We start from the raw sequence: 21,902 nt of genomic DNA, 5'->3' as shown, positions 1-21,902 counted from the left end.
CTGCAAGTTTCAATTTCTCCGTAACGTCCTCCATGTGACGCTGCATGGTTTCACTTTGTCGGAATCGAAACCATAGGCACCGATTATCCGGGTCATCTGTAAAAGACTGTCCGCAAAATTGCACAGAATGGCGTTGATATCAATAACTGCAGCCTATTGCAGATATTGCTTTGTTTTATTGTAGTTTTATTAGTCCAGTGGTGTGCACACAATGTAGCCTATAAGGGCAGGGGGCTAGGGGCAAGATTTTCAAAGGGGCCACCAACTCCATGTTCTAGATGTGATTTTATTTTTGTTATATATCAAAATACATTTCCTCATTAGTGTCAAGATTGTAGCCATTGTGAAAGGACCCAGGCGCCGACACCAGGCAGGCAGTTGAGTATTGAAGACAGTAGTTCATTGACATATTGGAATACTGAGAACACTGGACAACTTGAAAACAAAGCAGGCACAGCAAACAAAGGATCACCACCATAAACTGGTAATCTAATCTATAATTCTGTTATAATTATAACTTCAGTAAACTGTGAACCAAAATATATATATTTTTTGCCAATTCAAAATTGTACATACCCTGCACATTACAGTTTTACAGCTGATAATACTCAGCTGTTTGTTAGTGGAGATGTGATGTGTTTGTGCAAAACACTCTCTATACTAGGGCTAAAGAGATATACCCAGAACAAAGCCAGCCTTACTGATATATTTTTTAATTCCAGGTATTAGTGTCCCTAATTGTAATGGAAAGTCAATCAAGAATCTATCCAAAGCTGTTTTACATGGCTGACAGTGACACTAAATGTATCATCTTGAGTATGAGATTTGATACTATTGTGCCTACTAGTTTCCATAGGATTGATACAAAACCTTCATTCACACAAACACATTTCTGCTATTGAAAATAACTAGCTTCGGCTTACACATACTTGTGATTCAATCATTAACAGAGAAGAGTAAAAAGAAACTGTATACACTGTATGTACATACAATACTGTATATGTAAACAGTACGGTTCGATGGATGAGGGTGGCTTTGGCTCAGAAGGTAGAGCTAGTCGTCCAGGGTTATATAAGTACGGCCATTTATCTCAGATAACCATTATTAACATATTTGATACAAAGCACAGGCTATAAAGTGACATACTGTAACTCCTAATACATTCAACCGTTTTCAATGACCCAGTACATGATTGTTCAAAACTAAATTTAGACAGATGTGACAAATGTAAAAGTTACTCTTTATGTTTATGTTCAAGAGTCCTAATGCTCAACAGAGAATCCCAAACTGCTATCCAATGTCATAGTGTTTCACCTTTTTAAGTGCTATGTATTAAGTGCAGTACATAAACCATATTCATACATAATGATATTGAAACATATCAAATCATTTCATTAAAAGGTGCTACGAGGAACTTTTAAATATTTCTGAAACAGTTTCATTTTCCCTCTGATGATCATACATTACATGTAACACCAAACGAGAACATCAGTGCAAAGAATGCTATTTTTGTATAGTTTTTCTTAATGCCTTTGTCATGGGTATGCTCACCCAGGAACAACACCTTGTCCAAAGGAGGTGCGAGAATTAACAAAAACTAAAAGTTCCTCGGAGCACCTTTAATTGACAGACACCAGTAGAGACAGATTTCCACATGATCCCATAAATTATCACTCCTTGTGATAATCAGTTTTTTCAATTATCCTGATACATATTTTGCGGGTGGAAAGGCTGAGCCCGCTGTTCCAGCTCTGCCTTCACTGTTCTTGCTTCAGGTCGGTCTTCTGGCTTCTCACACAGCATTAACGTAATGATTTGGTTCTGCAAAAAAAATAAAAAATAACTGAAACTAAATACTCCACAGTATTAACACATAATTTGCTCAGGCATTTGACAAACGTAAACTGTGAAAACTGCAGTTCATGTTATTTCCCACACCTACTGTTTGCCCTGGTCCGAACCAGGGACCAATTTGTTACAATGTTGCATATTGCATCAAGATTGATTTGAACGGCATTTACAAGTGAACCATCATTTTTAATGCGCGAGGACACTGCTCTCTAATTTGTCGAATCTTCCATGCAGGAAGACCCCAGGAAGTAAACAAAAAAAGAGCAGCCTTGTGTTATTTTCCAGAAATAGCTTAGATAAACTTGACACTTTTCAAGTTCACGAAAATGGAACAACTACACACGTTGATCTTGGCCCTCGTCATGTGATTACATTGATTGCATTTATCAAAGATCAATAATACAAATGAAGTGTGGCTGCGTGGCCGTGATTATTTAAATTATATATTCCTATATTTTGGAATTATTAAAGAGCACCCCATCCGCACTAATTACACAAAGCGGAGTATTTATGCATCCTTTTGCCGTCTTTTGCATAATGTCTTTCATTGTGTTACTAAGTTATTAAGCGCACGTTGTCAGAGCATACGCCCATATGCTCTTCCCCCTACAGTCTGCTGATATTGTAACGTGGACTGACAGAGGAAAGTAGCACTAGATTTAATAGATTCTGGCTGTTACAATATGCTATCCATATTAAGCATGAAAATAACCGACTCATGCTCTGTGATGTAGACGATGGAAGAAATTGCGAGCGATCTGCATTTTTACTCACCAAACAGTCTGACAGCATTCCCGTGCACGTTACTTTTGTTTACAATATAGTCAGTTCGAGTTTTGCCTTCTTCAATGCGAACCAAACTATCTAAAAAATGAAACAATGTATCCACTCTCAACTGGTGGTGCACCAAAGAAGCAGACGTTTAGGTGTGAACACAACCTTAAACACAGTTTTATATACTGCTTGATATTTTACATTATTCACATATACAGACAGCAGCAGTCCGAATCAGTTAGGTTAATAAGACTAATGGTAATCTACCTCTTTGGGAAAAGCCAATGAAAACTCTTGGGGGAGATTTTGACTTCTGGCCTCATTCCAAACCTGTAATTCATGCATTGAAAGAAGGATGGTATAACTTGTTAGTTAGCTTATCAAACTTTAATAATAACACACCATGTAATTTTATGTTTATGAAAGAATTACCTCTGCTCTTTCGTGGCCCGTAGAGAGCTTCCAAAGGAGTTCAAAGCATATCAACCCCAGAGCAAATATGTCAACTTTTCGGTCATAGTTCATCTCCTTTATCTGTTACAGAATATGAACAGAGACACTTGATCAGCCTAATGTTAATCTTCCACTTATCATCATGATTGATTAATTGGATATGGTCATCTTGAGTATAGCTTATACCGCTCAAATGTGTAAAGTTTTAATCCTATGTTCTGTGGCATGGATCTTCAAACAGTTGATGTAAACTTTTTGATTTTACAGCTCTCACTGACAACAATAAAGACAGGTGAGGCTGGGGCTTCAGGAAATCCTGGTACATTGTTATGTGTGTTACTAGGCATAGGTGTAGTCTATACTTGTTAACTCCATTATATAAAATAATCATAAGTTAATGTCGGTATAGACCATCTCACTTGTTCAGGAGCCATGTAAGTCCTGGTTCCTCTGTTCCCTGTTCTCTCCATCAGGGTGTCAGTAACGTCATCATCCTCAGCAGTGACCAAACCAAAGTCCCCAATCTTCACTTCTCCATCCAGTCCAAACAGGATGTTTTCAGGCTTTAAATTGGATTGAATTTATTAAATTGAAACACATAAACATTTTGTTCCTTGCATGATAACACTTTAAGTAGTACATTGAGAGCTTGAAATGGATTTCAAAATGGTCGTGCAGTAAAAAAAAAAGCATCATATTCTAAAAAGTAAGCATGTGGCCTCCATTGGGTCATTAATTGGTCAATTGATCGACTTTCAACCTCATGTTTTTCTCGGTTCTTATTTTGTTTTACAAAAACAAATTTAAAGAGTTAAATTTAATGTCATCGACCTCCTCCGCAGATGCAGGATGTTTTTTCGGTGGCATTGCGCTTATTAGGGCACAAAGAACCTACCGAATCAAACAGTTGGCAGCTGGCGAATTACTTCCGACACCGCTGGCACGTTCCTTCCGTGTGTGCGCACGAAAAGTGACAGGTGACAGCCTTCGCTAGAGCGAAATTAGGTTTTATAACCTGATCGTCTACTGTTGAAGACTTCCTCCGCACTATTGTGAAGGGGGAGTTATTGAATTATGGCCTTAAAAATGGAAGGACTTTAACATAATAGGTTAAGAAAGACTTGATAGACAAAGTAGACATATGTTTCTTATGTCACAACTCCAGCAAGCTCATAATAGTCATTATGTTGTTTTGAACTCTAACTCTCCCTGTTATTTCAGATCAGGTCACTCCCTACTGCACTGCAGTAAACCGGTTTCCCTGCAATTTCTATCACCTGACCTTCCCCACCTACTGACTAACCTACTTACCATTTCCCTTATCGGCCTACTAGTAGTAGTCCACCTCAACCTTTACTCTTCCACATGGACTAGTTCACATCTGCCTGAGTGTTCCAGCCTTTTTTTCTGCCAGTTGTTCTGGATATTCATTCTGATTTTCTCAAAGTCCAACCAGTAGCATGTGTAACGATATACAATCTAATCGGAAACATGTGAGGATGTCCTCCGGAGCCTTTTGAAGGCGGATTTTTAAAAATGTTGTTTCTTGAAGTTGTTAATTAATCGTCATTGCTGGTAACATCTAGATGGATCTTGATAAGGTCATGACTGTGTAGGACTGTCCCACACTATCCTCTCGTATGGGGCTACAACACTGTCTGGGGTTTGCAAAGTTTCCCCTATGCATCATCAGAACCAGCTCCATGGCAAGCCTCCTCTCCTCTTCTCTCAGCGGTCTGCTATTGACCCAAAGCTTCACTCCTGTGCCACAAGTGCATATACTGTATTAACCTCTGTTAAAAATCCATAACTCATATTGCACCATGTTTTTTGCCAGATGTGCCACCTAAGAGTCTCTGGGCGTGTAACCAAATCCACCTCCCATTTCTAGAATGAATTTAGCAGCCTCCTGGGAGCAAACATTAAGGTTGTATTCACACACGACATGTTTAGTTCGGTTGAAACGAACTCAGGTGCACTTCCGCCTTTGGTGCGCATCTTTCAGACATGTGTGAATACAGCAATCACACTCGGGGGTGGACCAAACAAACGCTCTGAGACCCAGCTGAAGAGGTGGTCTCGATGCACTTCAAAACGCACTCTGCTGCAGTTCGTTTGTGGTGTGAATTTGGCCGGAATCGATCCGACCCAATTGCAGGAAGCACTGCGCCTTTTCTTTCTTTTCTTTTTTAATAAATCGCCATCAGCTTCACATTATGGGATAATGTTGTTGTCGCCATTGTTAGGAAGATTAGTTGTGGTTTGACCGGGAGCCCCGAGCGAAAATATTACAGTTGATAATGACGCGCACACATGCTGATATGTTCAGCGATCAGATGGAGAGGGGAGCGTCTCCCGTAGCCTACAGTGCCAACAGGTTCACGCTGCGCTTTTCATGAAGTGTGTGTTTTTATTTTTCTTCCCAATGGGACCGTCAATACTATCCCCGTGTCAGTTTGGAGCTGAACTGCGCCGAACTGACAACAAGCTGATACACAGCTTAATCAGCTGTGTTTCAGCTTGAGCCTATTCTTCACGCGAGCCGCGCGTCCAGCAGCAAAAATACAGTAAAAATTATGTTTCACATTGTAGGCTACAAGCCACATAACGTGGCATTGACATGGGGCTATATATTATAACCATATGAAACAATAATTTGATGTTTTTCTTCTTTATTTATAGGCTAGATGTAGGCCTTTTTATTATTTTTAACCCCATATTATATCAATGATAAATTCGCAGTTTTTACTTCGTTCTTCCTGCTTCTCTCCACCCCAGAATGTCTGTCCAATGAATGAATGATCTCAGATCACGTGTGGTTTTGCTTCGTAATGCTGGTTCACTTGCAAAAGGGGCAATATGAAAGTGGACCAAACCAAAAAAAAATATCTAAATTCTATTTGGTCTGGACCAAAGCAAGTTAACTAACGGACTTTCCATGTGTGATTACACCCTTAGTCATCCCGTTGCTTCAACCCCAGGCCCAATGGATTACATTTGCAGATAACTTCCTTCCGACCCCTTCCAGTGATCAACTCTCTGTCCAGACCAGGAACCAGATGCCATCACCCCCATAGTCTTTCATTCATTACTCACTGGGATAATTTCCATTTTTTTTTAAATATTTTTTGGCATTTTTCATGCTTTATTGATAGTGTGAAGAGACAGAGGTGAAATGGGGCAGAGAGGGGAGTGACATGCAGAGAACGACCGCGGGCCCGGGGGGGGGGGGGCGCCCTACCAACTGAGCTAAGGGCGCCCCCAATAATTTCACTTAAGGGCTTCTATATTTGTTGTGTTTTGCGAGCTGGCCATAACACATACATACATATTTAGCCTATTATTAAGCATCAGGTCTCACCTTAAGGTCCCTGTGAATGTGCTTTTTGGAGTGAATATATTCGACTCCACTCAGTATTTGTTGAGCAATGTTTAGACTTTCTTCTCCTCTCTTGGAGTCTTGCAGAGACTGTGAGTTCTTCTCATCAAGCCACACTTTAAGTGTTTTGGTGTCACATAGCTCCATCTGAATATAGAGGTACTTTGCAGAGGAATTATATGCAGACCTAAACATGCAAGAAGAGGAGAACATAGATTGAATCACTCATCTTAAACTTGAAATAAAAAGCTAAGAACTAACAAAAGTGCATGGGACTTACCGGGAAGAGCTGCCACTCCCAGCTGAAAAGTCCCATTGGTATCCTGTATCCTCCATCCAAAATGTGTAATACCGAACGATATTACAGTGCAGGAGGTCTGATAATGTCCCCACCTCTCGAAGAGATTTCCTGATCCAAAGAAGAACAAAAAATTACTCAGCAAACTAACTACTTTAAACAATAATGCACATTGGAACGTCACCATAGCATACTTACTCTTCACAGCGGACAACCTTTACAGCATAATACTTGTCCAGCAGTTTCTGTCTTACTTTGTAAACACAACCAAATGCTCCACTGCCAAGACAATCCATGGGATCAAAGTCTGAAGTAAACCTGTTGAAAATAATTCCATCATTTAGACTATTTAAAAAATAAAATAACATACAAAGGTCTTCTTGATTGTACATCAATTATTGGGGAAAAGATTTAATACCATATCAGTATTAAAAACACACTACATTGCAAATGAATGTTTTGTTTTCATACCTTGACTGGATGGATGTCTGAATATTCTCTGTTTTCTTGTCTTTAACAGCATGCTTACAGAATAAAAGTAAAATAGATTTAATAATTTGAACGCTGTTGTGATTAATATATTAATATACTGTATATTATTAAAGAACAATGACTTACAACGTGTAGTCCACCATGTAAAACAGCTATGTATAAAATGTGTGAGTGACTACACTACTACTTTTCTTTTGCTCTTTCAACATACAGAGTAGACAGAATATAAAATGGTGAATTTTTCTGTTAACTATCACAATTTTTAAGATAGTTGTACAAAGTGCAAACCTGATCTGTGGAAGAGTTGGATGAATCAGTGAATACTGCTGAGCCACTTGTACCCGACATGCTATGTGATGAAGCAAGAGACTCCCTAGGAGAAAATAATAAATAGCTTGTGTACAGCTTTTTCAGTAACACTCAGTTTGAATACAAAGATTCAGTAAGTGTCTTACAGTGAAGTTGGAGTTGACAACCGGGTTGGTACATCATCTTCAGATACAGTTGACTTTAAGGACATCTACAATTCACAAAAAAAAGGTTAATTGTTGCATGGTCCAAATAGTAATTTATTTTTCATCTTTTACAATTGAAAATGTTTAAATAATATAAATGATTTAATATATTTTCCCCCTCAGTCAAACCATTTAAAATGTCATACAGAACTAGACTAAACCTTTGTGTTCTTTACAGTACTGCCACTGATCTGCTGCACATCATAGGTTTAGATTTTTGATTTACCTTTTAGAAATGTTTATGAATATGAGAAAACAGACCTGAGCATCGGAAAGGTTTGATGAATTGGTGAATAATTTTGAGTCACTTGTGTTCATTGGCGTGCTTTGTGATGATTCATGGGACTCCCTAGGGGGAATACGAGAGACATAAGTACAACTCCTCCGTATTCAAACTCTGTGTGCCTACTCTCCTATTGATGACAATAATAGCTTTACCATGAAGTTGATCGCACTGACAACTTAGATGGTGTATCTGTGGAGACCGTTGATCTGAGAGACACCTTAAACACACAGAAAATATTAAATAATTAATGACAAATGTGTATGGTGTTATACTGACAGGTGTGGGTGAGGCTTGGCTAAATTAAAAAATAAACTCTAAAATGTAGTACAGTATACCAGCAGCACAAGTACATGTTCCAAAATAACCATGAAGTTTGATCAACACTTCTTTAAAAAAAAAGACCACTACAACATTCCTGAAGGTAGGAGATATGGCAGGGCTGTTGTACAGACTAATACATTAAATACCTTGCTGTCCCAGTCTGACTGTTCTTGGAGAGCAAACCAGGCGAGCCGAGCCGCATTTCGTTTGGCCTCCTTGACAGTTTTACCCTCAGCTTCAGGATATTCCTTTTTTTCTATCATTAATTTATAGAAAAACCTGTGTAGGAAATAATAAAATATTGTCTTCACATTTTTATATTGTTTAGAACCAAATATCAAACAAGAATTTGCAGCATAAAGTTTATGTTGAGGTTACAGCGGTTCAGGTTCACACTCACTGAGGGTTATGAGGTTTGCCACATCTCCTCTCCTCGATGTATGAATGGCAGAATGTTTTTTTCTGACAGTAGTGGTCGACAAGGCCAATGTAATTGGTCTCTGTTTGTCTCCGTTTGTCTCTGTCAAGCTGTGAGTTCACACCAAGGAGTCTTATCCTATTGCTGTGATAAACAAGTAACATTTGATGAACACTGATGAAGACTTAAAAACTAAACAATGCACTGCTTTTGTGATTTACTCACTGGAGATCAGGAACAGTTTGACTAGATTCCTCCTTTTTGTTCAGCTTTTGATCTGCAGTCTTTTCAATAAAAAAGGACAATATTGAGATGGTGCCCACAGTGGACTTTAGCCTGAGTAGATCTATGAGATACCCTATCTGATCTTCTTTAAATAGAATTCAACACTCTAGTTGAGTAAATAGGAATAATAATCTTACTGAGGCCACCGAGTCCTGGTGTTCGTTCTCCAACAAGCATGTCAAGGCCTTTTTAGCAGCATTTTGTTTGGCTCCCTTTTCGGTCTTCCCCACACCATCGGGATACTCTTTACCATTTATGACTGCCCTCTGGGTGAATCTGTGGAGGAATTGGCACATGATGTTTGCTATAGGCTACAGGCATGTTGACATGATGTTGGTAGGATTGGATTGCAGTAACTAAAATTATTCTGCATACTACCATGCAGGGGGACCTAAATCCATCTTCAGTTGCGATTACATTCATAGGTTCACTATAACTGTAACAAATGTATATTTATTCAAAAACTGCACTTATATACACATTTGAGGTGCCCCTAATCAACCCACTTTGATGTTAAAACGTTAGTATGACTTTCTACAGTATGCCCTGCCCAGTCGCATTTCTCTGAAAAATTACTTTAATTAACTCAAGTTTCCCTTTGTGCTGCAAGTAAAAAGAAGTTGTGCTCCCATTATGGTGATGGTGAAGTAGGCTACTACAACGTTACATATACAGGCCTATATAACTAAATATTTCTTTATTGCAAGAGAAGGAGTACAAAGTAGGCTATACAGAAGAATATCATACAAAGGTATACAAATAAAAATTAAAAATAATAATAACAATAACAGAGCCAGGGCCCCAGGGGTAGCCTATATTATGAGAGGTCCATTATGTTGAAACTTTTCATAGCCCTTTTGTTATTGGACTTATACACCTCACAGAGAAAATGAGGTTTTCTACTAGGCTACTGCATTTTCATTTATTAACGTAAAATGTTGCCAATATAATTAATATGCTAGGCCCTACATGTATTGTAAGGCCTTGGCTTAACACTTGTGAATTATATCTCCTCACGATATCTATCCTTAGGGTGTGTGACCTGAAAGAAATCCAGTGTTAATACAGCCTAGTAGGCTATATGAACATAACAAATCTATATGTTTTGGTTTGAACAATGCCTAAAATATTGTGCAAAACTGTTTCTGCATGTTCTTCACAGAAAGTAGGCTACATGTTTATGTCTCTAAAATTGAACCATGTAGGCCTATAACAAGATAGCCTACTACCGGCGCTGAATAATATAAAAAAAATAACTAAGCTACGGAAAAAGGTTCAATCGTATGAGCAACCCACAATTTAGAACTAATTCAACTCACGTTTGATCAGGACCAACACGCCCAAGGTCCTCATAGCGCAGCTCACAGCGTGTTCTATGTGAATAGTTGGTTAGTTCAGCCACGTAGTTCATAGTTCCCTTCAGAAATGACGAAGATAACGGGTTTTCGGCTCAAATTGCATCAATATTTAAAAGCATTGCACAAATCTCGAAAAACTCCTTATTGTTTTTCCTGCTCAATATTCTGCTTGTATGCCTAGCCTACTCCCGCGGTGTGCGGCCTATTAGGCTACTTGCTAGAGAGTCAGCAGCTTCAGGTTCCTTGGCGTACACATCACTGAGGACCTGTCCTGGTCACACCACACTGACACTGTTGTTAAGGCAGCAAGACAGCGGCTCTTCTTCCTCCGCAGACTGAGAAGGTTCGGTATGGGCTCCAGAATACTCTGCAACTTTTACCAATGCACCATCGAGAGCATCCTGACCGGTGTTCTGACATTTTCTGCTCCCTCGTCAGATTTTGCTACCTATCAGAAAATGCTACCCTACGTCATGGTAGCGTATAGACAATTACCTCATCAGACGATGCATCCACTACAGAATCACGTTATTTTACACCACTACTCACCCTATGTAGGCCTACACACAGTGTAGCCTACACTGTAGGAATATGGGGAGCATATTTTGATGCTGTTAGTGTTTAATAGCCTAGCCTATATCAAATTATGCTACCCTATCAGAAAATGCTACCTCACGTAATTGGTAGCGTATTTGATCTGTAGACCCATTAACTATCAAATAATGCTCCCACTACAAAATCACGTTACTTACAACACCACTACTCACCCCATGTAGGCTAGCCTACAATGAAAGCTGTATATTTTTATGCTACTTTATAACGTTATTATAGGTTTAGTAGGGTATAATGTGAGATCAATTGTCTCTAGCAAATTATGCTCCCACTACAGAATCACGTTATTTTACACCACTACCTATGTACACCCCCCCCCCCCCCCCCAGCATGTATCACCAGCTGGTATGGAAACTGCAACGACCGCGACCGTAAAGCTCTGCAGAGGGTCGTGAAAACCGCTCAGCACATCACCAGGTCTGATCTGCCATCCATACATGACCTCTACACCCGAAGATGTCGGAGAAAAGCACAGCGCATCCTCAACGACCACAGCCACCCTAGCCAGGAACTGTTCACTCTGCTACCGTCAGGCAGACGGTATCGGAGCATCAAAACCAGAACCACCAGGTTCAAGAACAGCTTTTTTCCGAGCAGCACAAGAATGTTGAACTCCGCAAGTCCCTTAACTGCTGTCTGAGACACTTATATATGTATTCTTTACATACATAACATGTTGTGTGTGTGTGTATGTGTATATATATATATATATATGTATATATATGTATATATATATGTGTGTATGTGTGTGTATATATATGTATATATACTGTACATATATTCTAGGTTTATTTTATCTAAAATTTGGTTCTTATTGCACTATACGTTGATACTCTTTTACTCTATATACTCTATACTATTTTTAAATTTTTTATTGTTGCATTATTGAGGAGAGCTTGGAACACAAAAATTTCATTGCCAGCTATGACTGCTTGCCTGTTATGTTGTGCATTTGACGAATAAACTAACTAACTACTTAACTAACTACTTCCTTTTACGTTTTAAGTTTCGATTTCTCAGTCGTCATTTACGTGACGCTGCCTTGTTTAACTCGAACTGACATCAATTAACCAAGCCCACACCTGACGACTAAAGGCGAAATTGAATTCAAATGGGACATTCGGCGTCGGTTTTGAATAGCTGTAACAACTGCGTTGCTAAAGCCCTGATATTAATTATTCCCTAATGTAGTAACATTAGCCCTACACAATGTGCCACCTCCTTCATGTTAAAGCCTAGATAAGGGTTGGATATGTAGCCACTGTTGCCTTTGGCACCTCCACAGGAAAGCTATAACATTTGATGCACAATTCGATAAACGTAGGCCTAATTAAATACTTCCACCTCTATCCATTGAAATTTGTATAGGGTTCTCTAAATTTACTTCTTACCTTTTAAGTTTCAGTAGGCTTATCTATCACTCCATAGATATTTCCCTCTTCCTGGCTCCTGACATTGCTGTAAATCTGCATCTGTAGGGCGACCCTCTCCATTTCTGTCAATAGGCTACTTACCCTGTAATCACAAACTTTACTTCCACAGGGAATAACAGACAATGTCCTGTTTTCACAGTTTGTCAACAGAAAAAGCTTTGCACACATTGTCTTAAAGTGGAGTCAGATTGTTGTGAAATCAGTGTTTTCTTTTTGTGTTATTACCATAGATAGTATAATAATTACACAGCGATCTGGAAACGGGTATGTTAACAAAGGGGGCCCACCATGGCAAGCAACATACCCGTTTACAGAACCTTGGCTGTGTATTAATAGAATATTTTTTCAGAGCACACATAGTAGGCCCTACGACATGTAAGGGATTTGATGCGATATTCACTGAATTTGACAACAAGTGATTTCCAGAATTTCCTTATTCAGGGCTGAAAAAATTCCCATAGAGCTGAATTAAAATGTCAAAACAGAGTTTGAACAGATTTAACATCATCCAGCACACATTAAACTTAATACATTCTGAAAATCACAACAGCAGCCTACACTTTACAGTGGATGAAGACTATTACACCCTTGTTGTCAATGTTTTATTATGCAGTTGCGCCTATTCATTACAGAGCAAGGCTGGAATGTGACATCACATTAAACACATTTAACTATTATCAAAATGCAATACATTATTTCATTGTCAGTTGATAAAGTAATTTCCCAGGACATGATGATTTGTTTAAAGTGTTTCATTGCTGGCGGTGCTCGTGGCTTAGTGGTTAGAGCCCCCCCCCCCCCCCCCCCTCCCTTAGACGCTCAGTCCTTGTCACAGCAGACCCGGGTTTGAATCTGGCCCAGGTCATTCTCTACATGTCATTCCCCTCTCTGCCCCATTTAATATCTGTCTCTCCAAAACTGTTGCATTGCCTGATAGTATAAGAGAGTAAAACATGGTCATGACCCGGCGGCACCACCAAAAGCGACAAATTGCCGGTTGATGATTAATTGCCATTAGAAGGATTGGGATTAAAAGATATTTTCTTCTAATAATCAGACAGTCCTACTGTCGCGTCGCATTTCTTTTAGCCCCCTTAGTGTACTAGTGCACTCCTCCAAATGCATCTTTAATTTGCTTGCTTCCGGTCGTTCTTCTGGCTTCACGCACAGCATCAATTTAATAATTTGGTTCTGCAACAAAAAGAACAACTTTAGTTATCTCCGTACTGTCATGCGCCAATCGACTGTTATTCCTTCAAGCTAACTTTACTCACAAAGTAAACCTTCTTTTTAATATAATATTTAACATTTTAATTACATTACATGACGTACGCATGCATGCACGAAAAATGCTGTTTCATGTGCAGAGTAGAAATAAGAATGCTGTTGTACCTCCAGGGGAAAATTCTGTGAAAATCCTTGTGGGAGTTTCTGGTTTCTGGCATCATCCCACATCTGCAAGGTCACGCCAGTGATAAAAGGGGGTAACAACAAGTATTGACATGATACAAATTGATAAACAGTCCACTAGACCTTTTTCACAGAACGCATTTTGACACGTCACAGTAGGTAAAGCACAGGTGTACATAATGAATAAAACAATCAATTTAGCTGCTTCAGTTTCAGGGACCTGAATCTCCACCATACCATGCTGGAGGTGAGTCATTTGTAATGTTATTACTAACAACTGTGCCTTTTCTACAATGAGAAGTCAAAATGTCTGGTGTGAAAAGGGCCTTTGATGTTATGTTAAAATGTGAAGATCAATCATTCAACATATATTAGTAGTAAACAGTTAATATTAAAACTGGGCTCTGAACAATTTACCACTTTCTTTTCCTGGCCGGTGAAGATGTTCCAAAGGAGTTCAAAATATATCAAGCCCATAGCAAATATATCTACTTTTCGGTCATATTTGGTCCTGCTTCTCTGCAATAAAAGGTTTAACACAATATTAACAAAAGGGACTTTAGCACCACAACCTGTTAAAATCAATGAATATTTAATAATATAGAAGAGTCTAAAGTTACTCTTACTTGTTCGGGAGCCATGTAGGACGGGGTTCCTTTGAAACCTGTTCTCTCTATCAGGTTCTCAGCGTCGTCATCATTCTCGTCGGTGACCAGACCAAAGTCTCCGATCTTCACCCCACCATCTTGCCCGAACATGATATTAGCGGGCTTACCATAGGAAAAAAATAAACAAACCTTTAGCTTCATGTCTGATGTGATGTAAAGATTGATTTGATTCTCTTCATCTTACCTTTAGATCTCTGTGGATGAGCATCTTGGAGTGAATGTACTCGACCCCGCTGACTATTTGCTTAGCGATAGTTAGACTCTCATCTCTTCTCTTTGAGTCTCGCAGAGATTTCTTCACATTCTGAACATTCTTCTCGTCTATCCACACTCTCAGTGTTTTTGTTTCACACAACTCCATCTGAATATAGAGGTACTTTACGGATGAATTAACGGTCGACCTGGAAAAGTAGGAAAGTATAAAAAAAAAAAAAAAACTTAACCTTTATGTTAAGTGAAAAAGTGCTTAACAGATGGATGGGACTTACTCTGAAGTGCCGCAACTGAAAGATGTACTGTCCCATTGGTGTTCTGAATCCTCCAACCAACATGTGTAGTATCGAACTATATTTTCGTGATGGAGGTCTGATAATGCCGCCACCTCTCGTAAAGCTTTTCTGATCCAAAAGGAGAACAAGGACGCTAGCATAGTTAATGAAACATTCTGCTTAATTGTCATAACATGTGCACCTGATTTTGGAAAAAATTAAAAATGCATTCATGCTCGACTTACTCTCTGCAGCGGACAATCTTTATAGCAAAAAACTTCTTCAGCAATTTCTGTTTTGCCTTGAAAACATGACCAAAGGCTCCTTTCCCGAGGCACGATATGGAGTCATATTCGGATGTAAACCTTTTTTAAACAACACAAGTATTGTTGAGGCAGAAATGTGACTACATATGCATGGGGTTATGTGGATATTAACATGTCTTACTTGTTGCATATTAGTTCACAAAACACAAATTAAAGGCAACAGCGTTGCTAAATATCATGCTCATGTTTAATGTTTGCATTTTCCATACCTTGAGATTACTGACTGCTTTGCGGTTTTCTCACTCGGGCAGTTTCCTGTATTCTTGCTATTGAAATTGGCACTTTTATCCTTGATGAATAAAGAAAGTCAAGGTATGATCTCATGATAACATTATACAACAAAAACAAGATGAACATGCTTGATTCATTTCTTCTTACTTTACCTCTTTGCTCTTTTTGTGGGCTTTTGTGAAATTTGCTGCAATTCTAAAAGGGAAGAAGAAAATAACAATCAGCAATGACGTCCGGTAAAATATAATGAACTGCAACTTTCCAGCTTTACTTAAAAGATGGCTTACCTTATTTTGGGCTTCGCATCAGGACTAGGAATCTGTGTAATGGGAAGTAAGAAAATAAAACCTTTAACTATATGTAAGCAAACATACATTTAAAATCCATTATATATAAGGGAAAGGGTTCAAAATAAGTTTTGGCATCACAAATGGAGGAACCATGACAGATAAGTGAAATAACAAACCTGGTCTTTGGGAGGATTTGATGAATGGGCAACAACAACTTGTGGCGTGGAGCTACTTGTGGTCGTAGGCGGGCTTTTGGATTTTGTGTTGCTGGACTCCCTTGGGACAAAAAACCACCAGCCACATTAGTCGAATATACTCAACATCAAACTGTACTTTAGGTTGTGCTCCTCTGTCAGTGGCTTACGGTGTGCTTAGTGATGTGGACAGCGCAACTTCATTAGACACAAAGGATACCTGAAAGCAAAAAGAAAGCATAAGCGTTTTGTGATGCTAAACCACAGATCGTTCAAAACAACCTAGCCTTGTCATCTGCTACATCGTGCGTAGTTATTGTCATGCTTATCAGGGCTCTTCTGACTTCCAAATGAATGGCTTAACAAATATGGTTGAGGACTCGTTCTTCTGTAAAGGTTGTAGTGCTCACCAGAACATTTAAGCTGACATAGTGGATACAAAACATTATATCTATTTATTATATGATACTAGGTGTGCATGATTTATTATACCAAGGTAAGCTGTTGTGGCTATGGTTGTTGAACAGGAAAAACATTTGCAATACACCTGTCTACAATCTACTAGGTGGCATATAAAAAAAAGCATAATGTGTCATATAAAAAAAAAACATTTTAAATACCTTGCTGTCCCAGTCCGACTGTTCTTGGAGAGTGGACCAGGCGAGCTGAGCTGCATTTTGTTTGGCTTCCTTGACACTCTTAGCCTCAACCACAGGGTAGTCTTTATTGTTGATAACTAATTTGTAGAAAAACCTGTGTAGTAAACATTCACATTATCTTGTGATTTCTCTCTCATACCTATCAAGCCTTTCCATACAATACAATGTCTGTAGTGTCTGTTTAGGTAACAGAGGCTCAGTGGTACTCACATAGGGCTGTGGTCTGGACCACACTTTTTCTCCAAGATGTAATCGTGAGGGAGCTTTGTTCTCTGACAATACTGGTTGATGAGTCCAATGAAATTTGTGTCCGTAATGCTTTCGACTTTAGGTATCACGCTCGGGATATTTGTCCTGTCACTGTAACACCAAGGCAAATCAGAATTGAATTTAAACTTTGAATGACCGAACAGATTCAAATTATTCATATTTTTTGTATTGCCACGCGTTTGTGCTCACCAGACGTCTGGCACGTTTTGATTTAGTTCCTCCTCTTGTTGGCTTGATGTGCTACTGTTTTTCTTCTCTCCAGTCTCGAAAACAAAACAAAAGCATGATTTTATTGTCACAATTCAATGATTTGGAGTGCGGTTTGTGTAACATTTTAAATAATCTACTTGACATTAATACATATATTGCAGTCAATGGCAAGCATGTCAATTCCTCGATCCCTTCCGTCTGACTTAAGCCAGACGACGAGTGGTATAGACAGTATAAATAATTTACCCCTGTTTTGATACACACATATAATGAGTCAATAATATAATTAGCCTAGTCTTACAGAGCCAGCTGGTTCCTCCAACAAGCCTATCATGGCATTTTTAGCTGCATACTGTTTGGCTTCCTTCTTGGTCTTTCCCACACCATCAGGATATGCCTTCCCATTCAGGACAGCTTTCACAGTAAATCTGAGAAGAAGAATTATACAATATTAGAATTATAATACATTTTATTAAACGGCCAAGATGACACCAGAAGGTGCCATGTGTGTGATGGAGGTCTCATGCATCTGCACACTTTACGATCATCCCCACAGGTGAAGTTTTTAATCAGCCTACTACATGGTGTTGGAGCCTCAATAATCCATACATTCTCGATTACTCTGTAGGTCGTAAACCCCACTAGATAATCAATGAACTCACGTCTTAATGTGATCAGGTCCAACAGATCCGACGTCTTCAAATTTCAGCTGCAGGCGCGTCCTCTGTGCATATTCGTATAGTTTTGCCACGAAGTTTTCAGTTTCCATTATGATGTACTCAACAGTCGAAATGCCAACTAAAGTTTAATACGATTAAAAAAGGGGACAAGGTGCAAATATCGGGTATATTTCAGGATAGTTTCCATATCGTAGTCCGTCCGGCCCATGGACATATGGCTCACTTTGGTTTCATCTTCCGCTCATGCAGTGAGTTTCGTTTTCTCGGGATACGTCAAACAACATGGCACCTTAAAATGACGTCCGATATTTCAAAGTGTGGTTCAAAATATTCAGCAAATATGAACCGCGGAAGTCGTGACTAAGAATACGGTGTGTAACCGTGTGTAACACACATTTGTAGCACCAGGGAAAGCCACAAAGTCTATGGGGAAACTATGTTTAGACTGTTAGCACCATGGACCTATTATGGTTAGCGCCGTTAGCACAGTAAAACATGTTAGGTTTGTTTTGGCTAGCAGCCGTTTTTTGTGGCTAATGCTTAAATATATATTAAATAATATATAATATTTTAAATGTACTTCTTAAGCAATTTGGTTCGGCTAAATAGCTGCATACCTGTTCTTCACCTTTCAAAGCGTTTATTTTGTTGGTAGGCTATTACTCAACTACAGTTCCCACGAAGCTTTAGGACTGCGCCTGCAGCTGAGACTCATGGGAGTTGTGGTTGTTATTACCAAATGGTTCAAGGGGCTTACTAACTACACTATTTGCAAGGGTTTTGTATCATTTATCACAATTTTTGGTAACAGTTAATGTGTGTGGTGGTAAGACATTACACATATAAAGAGATGAGAAATATCAATATTCTTGGGAGGGGGAAATACATTGTAGGATATTGAAATCATGTGCTGACCCCAGAGGATATTAAAATATTTTTTAGACCCATACAAGCTGCACATCACATACACACAAAGGCAGAAATGGCAATATCGGTTAGTAAATCAACCCCAGAGTAATTTATTGTAAATAATATAAGGTAACAAAGTACAATTCTTAAATCATTAAATTAATCAAAAAAGAGGTTATGCAATTACCCTTGAAACATCACATCTTAAAAATAAACACTTAAAAATAGGTATCTTAAATTTCCGGGATTTCTTATTGTAAAGAAAAACTTTAAGACAGCCACCACAAACTGCTAAAGAAGTATGTCCTTCAAGAGACGAACAGCAGACACACAGGATGATCATCAAAAATTCCTCTTATAACTGCCTCAACTTCCTAAAACAGCTAAGATTGGTGAGCGTGTTTCAAATTTGGGAAATTCTGTCTGCACACACTTAGCAGTAAAATGTTTCCAGGCTCAAAATATGTGTAACTTTCAACATTTCCCACAGTGAACTAGAGCGCTTCATTCTTTTCAGGTTCATTCATGGTCGACTGCTGTGTCTCCGGGACAATTAGAGCACAAGTCCTCTTCATCTGTGAAAAGCATAAATAAAGAAAATGCATAATTATATCAGCAAAGGCAATAAAAACATCAAACAAATAAACCCAACTTGTCATCACTCTTACCATTATAGGTGGTCCCACACCATATGCAGTAAAAATGGACTCCTCTCAAATAAGATGTCAGAATTTGTAGTTTGTCAAAGGTCTGTAACAAAGAGGTAAATGTCAAATACACTGGATTATTCACAGTATCTTTGGAGATTTACTTATTTAATAATAATGTAAGAGCCAATTAGCTCTCTTGTATAAAGTAGGAACCAATCTTTGGTTCCACAGTTGCGACCCGGACTTAGAAACAGTTTTTGACCACACACAACCCAAGTTGCGTCAGGGTCTATGTTTGTATGTTGGTTTTAAGGTGTGTAGCTAAATAAAGTGAAAATAAACTAAACAAATGTTTTTAACTGCAAGAAAGACTCAGACTTTCATTCATCAATACCGGAAAAAGGTGCGTCAGGAGTATAGCATCTCGGGGCCTAAAGCTTGGGCTTGGCCTCACTAAATGCTATTAATAATTGATGGTATTTATATAGTGCTTTTTTGGAGGTCACTCAAATACACTTTAAATGCACCATATGCCAGTATAGGATAGTATATTACATAACTATGTACCATACACAGAACATGCAACAAGTATTCGCAACAAAATGATGAAATAATACTTAAAGTGTATGTGAAAACAAATTGGATTTTTGTTTATGTATAAAAATTCACCATTATATAATTTAATAAACAAGGTATACCGAATACTAACAGTTAATTCCACAATCTCCTCCTTCTCCTCCTCCTCCTCTTTCTCCTCCTGCTCTTCTTCGTCCTCCTCCTCCTTAAGCCCATCTTCCTCGTCGTCATCAGTCTCTGCTTTAGGCCAGTACCAGTCTTCCCTGGGGACAGTGATGGCCTGAAAACACAGTTCAGTCAAAGGATTCACACACAGACAAGCCCACAGGTGCTGTTTCTATACTGATATAAGATACATTGTGGAAATATCTTTTGTCTTTCTTAACTCCACCAACCTTCTGACTGTCAAGCTGTTCACAGGCTCGCTGACTCCTTCGTAGGTCTCCTTCGATCTTTCGCTCCTCTCTCTCCGTCCTCACTCTTGACCTGGAAGGATAAAAAACAAAAACATTTCACACAAAGGAAACTTTTTTTTAATAATTTTTTCAAATCACAGTAGGTGATAATGGTTTCAAACTTCACCTAAAATCTTGCAGTGATTTGGTATCGTTCTGCTGTTTGGCTCGAGATTTCTGCCTATAATGTTCAAGTTCCTCCTGAGCTTTTCTTTTCCTCACTTCCTCCATTCCAATGCCGCCTCTGTCTGATTTTTATACAAAGAAAAGGACATAAACACAGTGAGCGATCATTTACATTTCAAATGGTGTTACTAAATGCATTTTAATGTTACAAAATATACCCATGCCTACCCAGTTTGATATTTAGAGGAATTGGATCCACCCTTCCTGCTCCTGAAGAGGCAAAGGAAATGATCAGTAATATACGCAGCAGATGCAAAAAAAAAGGAAGAAAGATGTTTCAGTTAAAAAAACACTTGCCCTGCTTCCCAAGGCCTTGACCGGCTTTATAACCCATTTTCTGCAGGAGTGCAAATCCCTTGTTGTTCTCATTGCTGATGGTGTTTTGTAAAGCGGCCTCTCTGCTTTCGTCCTGCTGCTCCTTGAAGGTCTTCTGACGGTTCCTGACGTTTGTCTCCTTTATCTGTATCTCCTTCTTTATTGCCTCTTTAGCCCGCCTCGGCATGCTCACACCTGGTTTCACATCTTGTCTGTTAGATGCAGAGGAGCACAGACAACGTTGTTGGGATTCGGAAAACAATGACTGTAAATGTTAACTTCTATTTTTCACAACTGCTTTCCCTTTAGCTCTGGGCTCCTACAGCTTTATAGGCAAGTTATATTTCAGAATTTTCGAGATCTTTTTAATGACATTCTGAATGAAAGTAAAGACCAATTTTACAATAAACTAAACTGTAGAAAAATACGACAACATCAATTACTTTGGGTTGGCCAATTTTGCCCAATATTTTTTGTTGATTTCTTTTTGAAATTGTCTACTTCACATGTTGAAACAATATATTACGTGCAGCAAAGGGCCATACAGGCTGGAATCAAACGCCGTCCACTGCTACATTTTGATTTAAAGATATTTTAATAGCATTTAAAGGGTTCAAGACTGTTTGAGGATCAAGAACCTTGGAGTTCTGTAGGACTGCACACACTGTATTGCACACCACAGGACCAAAACAATAAGTAACGACGTTTAAATACTAACAGTAGACACAAAAAACGCTTACAGTTTACTGAGAAACGCATCCGACATGTAGTCCTCTTCCTCATCGGACATTATGACTGCGCAAAGTGGGGAATAAATGTAGAAAAAAAACAGCTACTGCGCTTAATCCATCCTCCGGCTGTGCGTTTGTATTTGCTTCACTGATGTTTGTTCCGTCCACAGACACACTCC

General features: G+C 38.8%; 2 protein-coding genes across 2 annotated transcripts; both read right to left on the bottom strand.

The window, feature by feature from the left end:
* Nucleotides 1-260: 260 nt before the first annotated feature.
* On the bottom strand, nt 261-18,157 carry LOC307257889 (uncharacterized protein). The gene is made up of 34 exons (XM_080037251.1): nt 17,884-18,157; nt 17,523-17,649; nt 17,201-17,274; nt 16,952-17,101; nt 16,703-16,835; nt 16,253-16,302; nt 16,065-16,164; nt 15,886-15,917; nt 15,751-15,793; nt 15,577-15,656; nt 15,287-15,406; nt 15,042-15,170; nt 14,738-14,954; nt 14,512-14,655; nt 14,303-14,404; nt 13,868-13,930; nt 13,535-13,666; nt 10,392-10,489; nt 9,210-9,348; nt 9,013-9,071; nt 8,770-8,931; nt 8,516-8,648; nt 8,201-8,265; nt 8,024-8,111; nt 7,703-7,767; nt 7,536-7,620; nt 7,227-7,279; nt 6,954-7,073; nt 6,738-6,866; nt 6,440-6,644; nt 3,498-3,641; nt 3,058-3,159; nt 2,893-2,955; nt 261-1,821 (listed from the first exon to the last, which is right to left on the bottom strand). The coding sequence occupies exons 1-34, from the start codon at nt 17,988-17,990 to the stop codon at nt 1,696-1,698; spliced, it is 3,639 nt and encodes a 1,212-aa protein (XP_079893377.1). The 5' UTR covers nt 17,991-18,157; the 3' UTR covers nt 261-1,695.
* A 759-nt stretch (nt 18,158-18,916) lies between these two features.
* On the bottom strand, nt 18,917-21,878 carry gpatch11 (G patch domain containing 11). The gene is made up of 8 exons (XM_080037235.1): nt 21,733-21,878; nt 20,975-21,204; nt 20,846-20,887; nt 20,619-20,739; nt 20,432-20,522; nt 20,170-20,316; nt 19,479-19,560; nt 18,917-19,385 (listed from the first exon to the last, which is right to left on the bottom strand). The coding sequence occupies exons 1-8, from the start codon at nt 21,780-21,782 to the stop codon at nt 19,330-19,332; spliced, it is 819 nt and encodes a 272-aa protein (XP_079893361.1). The 5' UTR covers nt 21,783-21,878; the 3' UTR covers nt 18,917-19,329.
* Nucleotides 21,879-21,902: the final 24 nt, after the last annotated feature.

Source organism: Ammodytes marinus (genome assembly GCF_949987685.1).
Source record: "Ammodytes marinus genome assembly, chromosome: 11".
Classification (NCBI taxonomy): Eukaryota; Metazoa; Chordata; class Actinopteri; order Uranoscopiformes; family Ammodytidae; genus Ammodytes; species Ammodytes marinus.
This window is presented reverse-complemented; position numbering and strand designations above follow the sequence as displayed.

Excerpts from the sequence above, each read along its gene's own strand:
- LOC307257889 (XM_080037251.1), bottom strand. The coding sequence starts at position 17,990 with ATGGAAACTGAAAACTTCGTGGCAAAACTATACGAATATGCACAGAGG. Across the intron at positions 17,275-17,522 it reads TGGAGGAACCAGCTGGCTCT|ACTGGAGAGAAGAAAAACAG; the intron begins GTAAGACTAGGC and ends TTTGTTTTCGAG. Across the intron at positions 6,867-6,953 it reads AAGGTTGTCCGCTGTGAAGA|GAAATCTCTTCGAGAGGTGG; the intron begins GTAAGTATGCTA and ends TCTTTGGATCAG.
- gpatch11 (XM_080037235.1), bottom strand. The coding sequence starts at position 21,782 with ATGTCCGATGAGGAAGAGGACTACATGTCGGATGCGTTTCTCAGTAAA. Across the intron at positions 21,205-21,732 it reads GATGCGTTTCTCAGTAAACT|ACAAGATGTGAAACCAGGTG; the intron begins GTAAGCGTTTTT and ends TGCATCTAACAG. Across the intron at positions 20,740-20,845 it reads TCCTCTAAATATCAAACTGG|ACAGAGGCGGCATTGGAATG; the intron begins GTAGGCATGGGT and ends TATAAAAATCAG.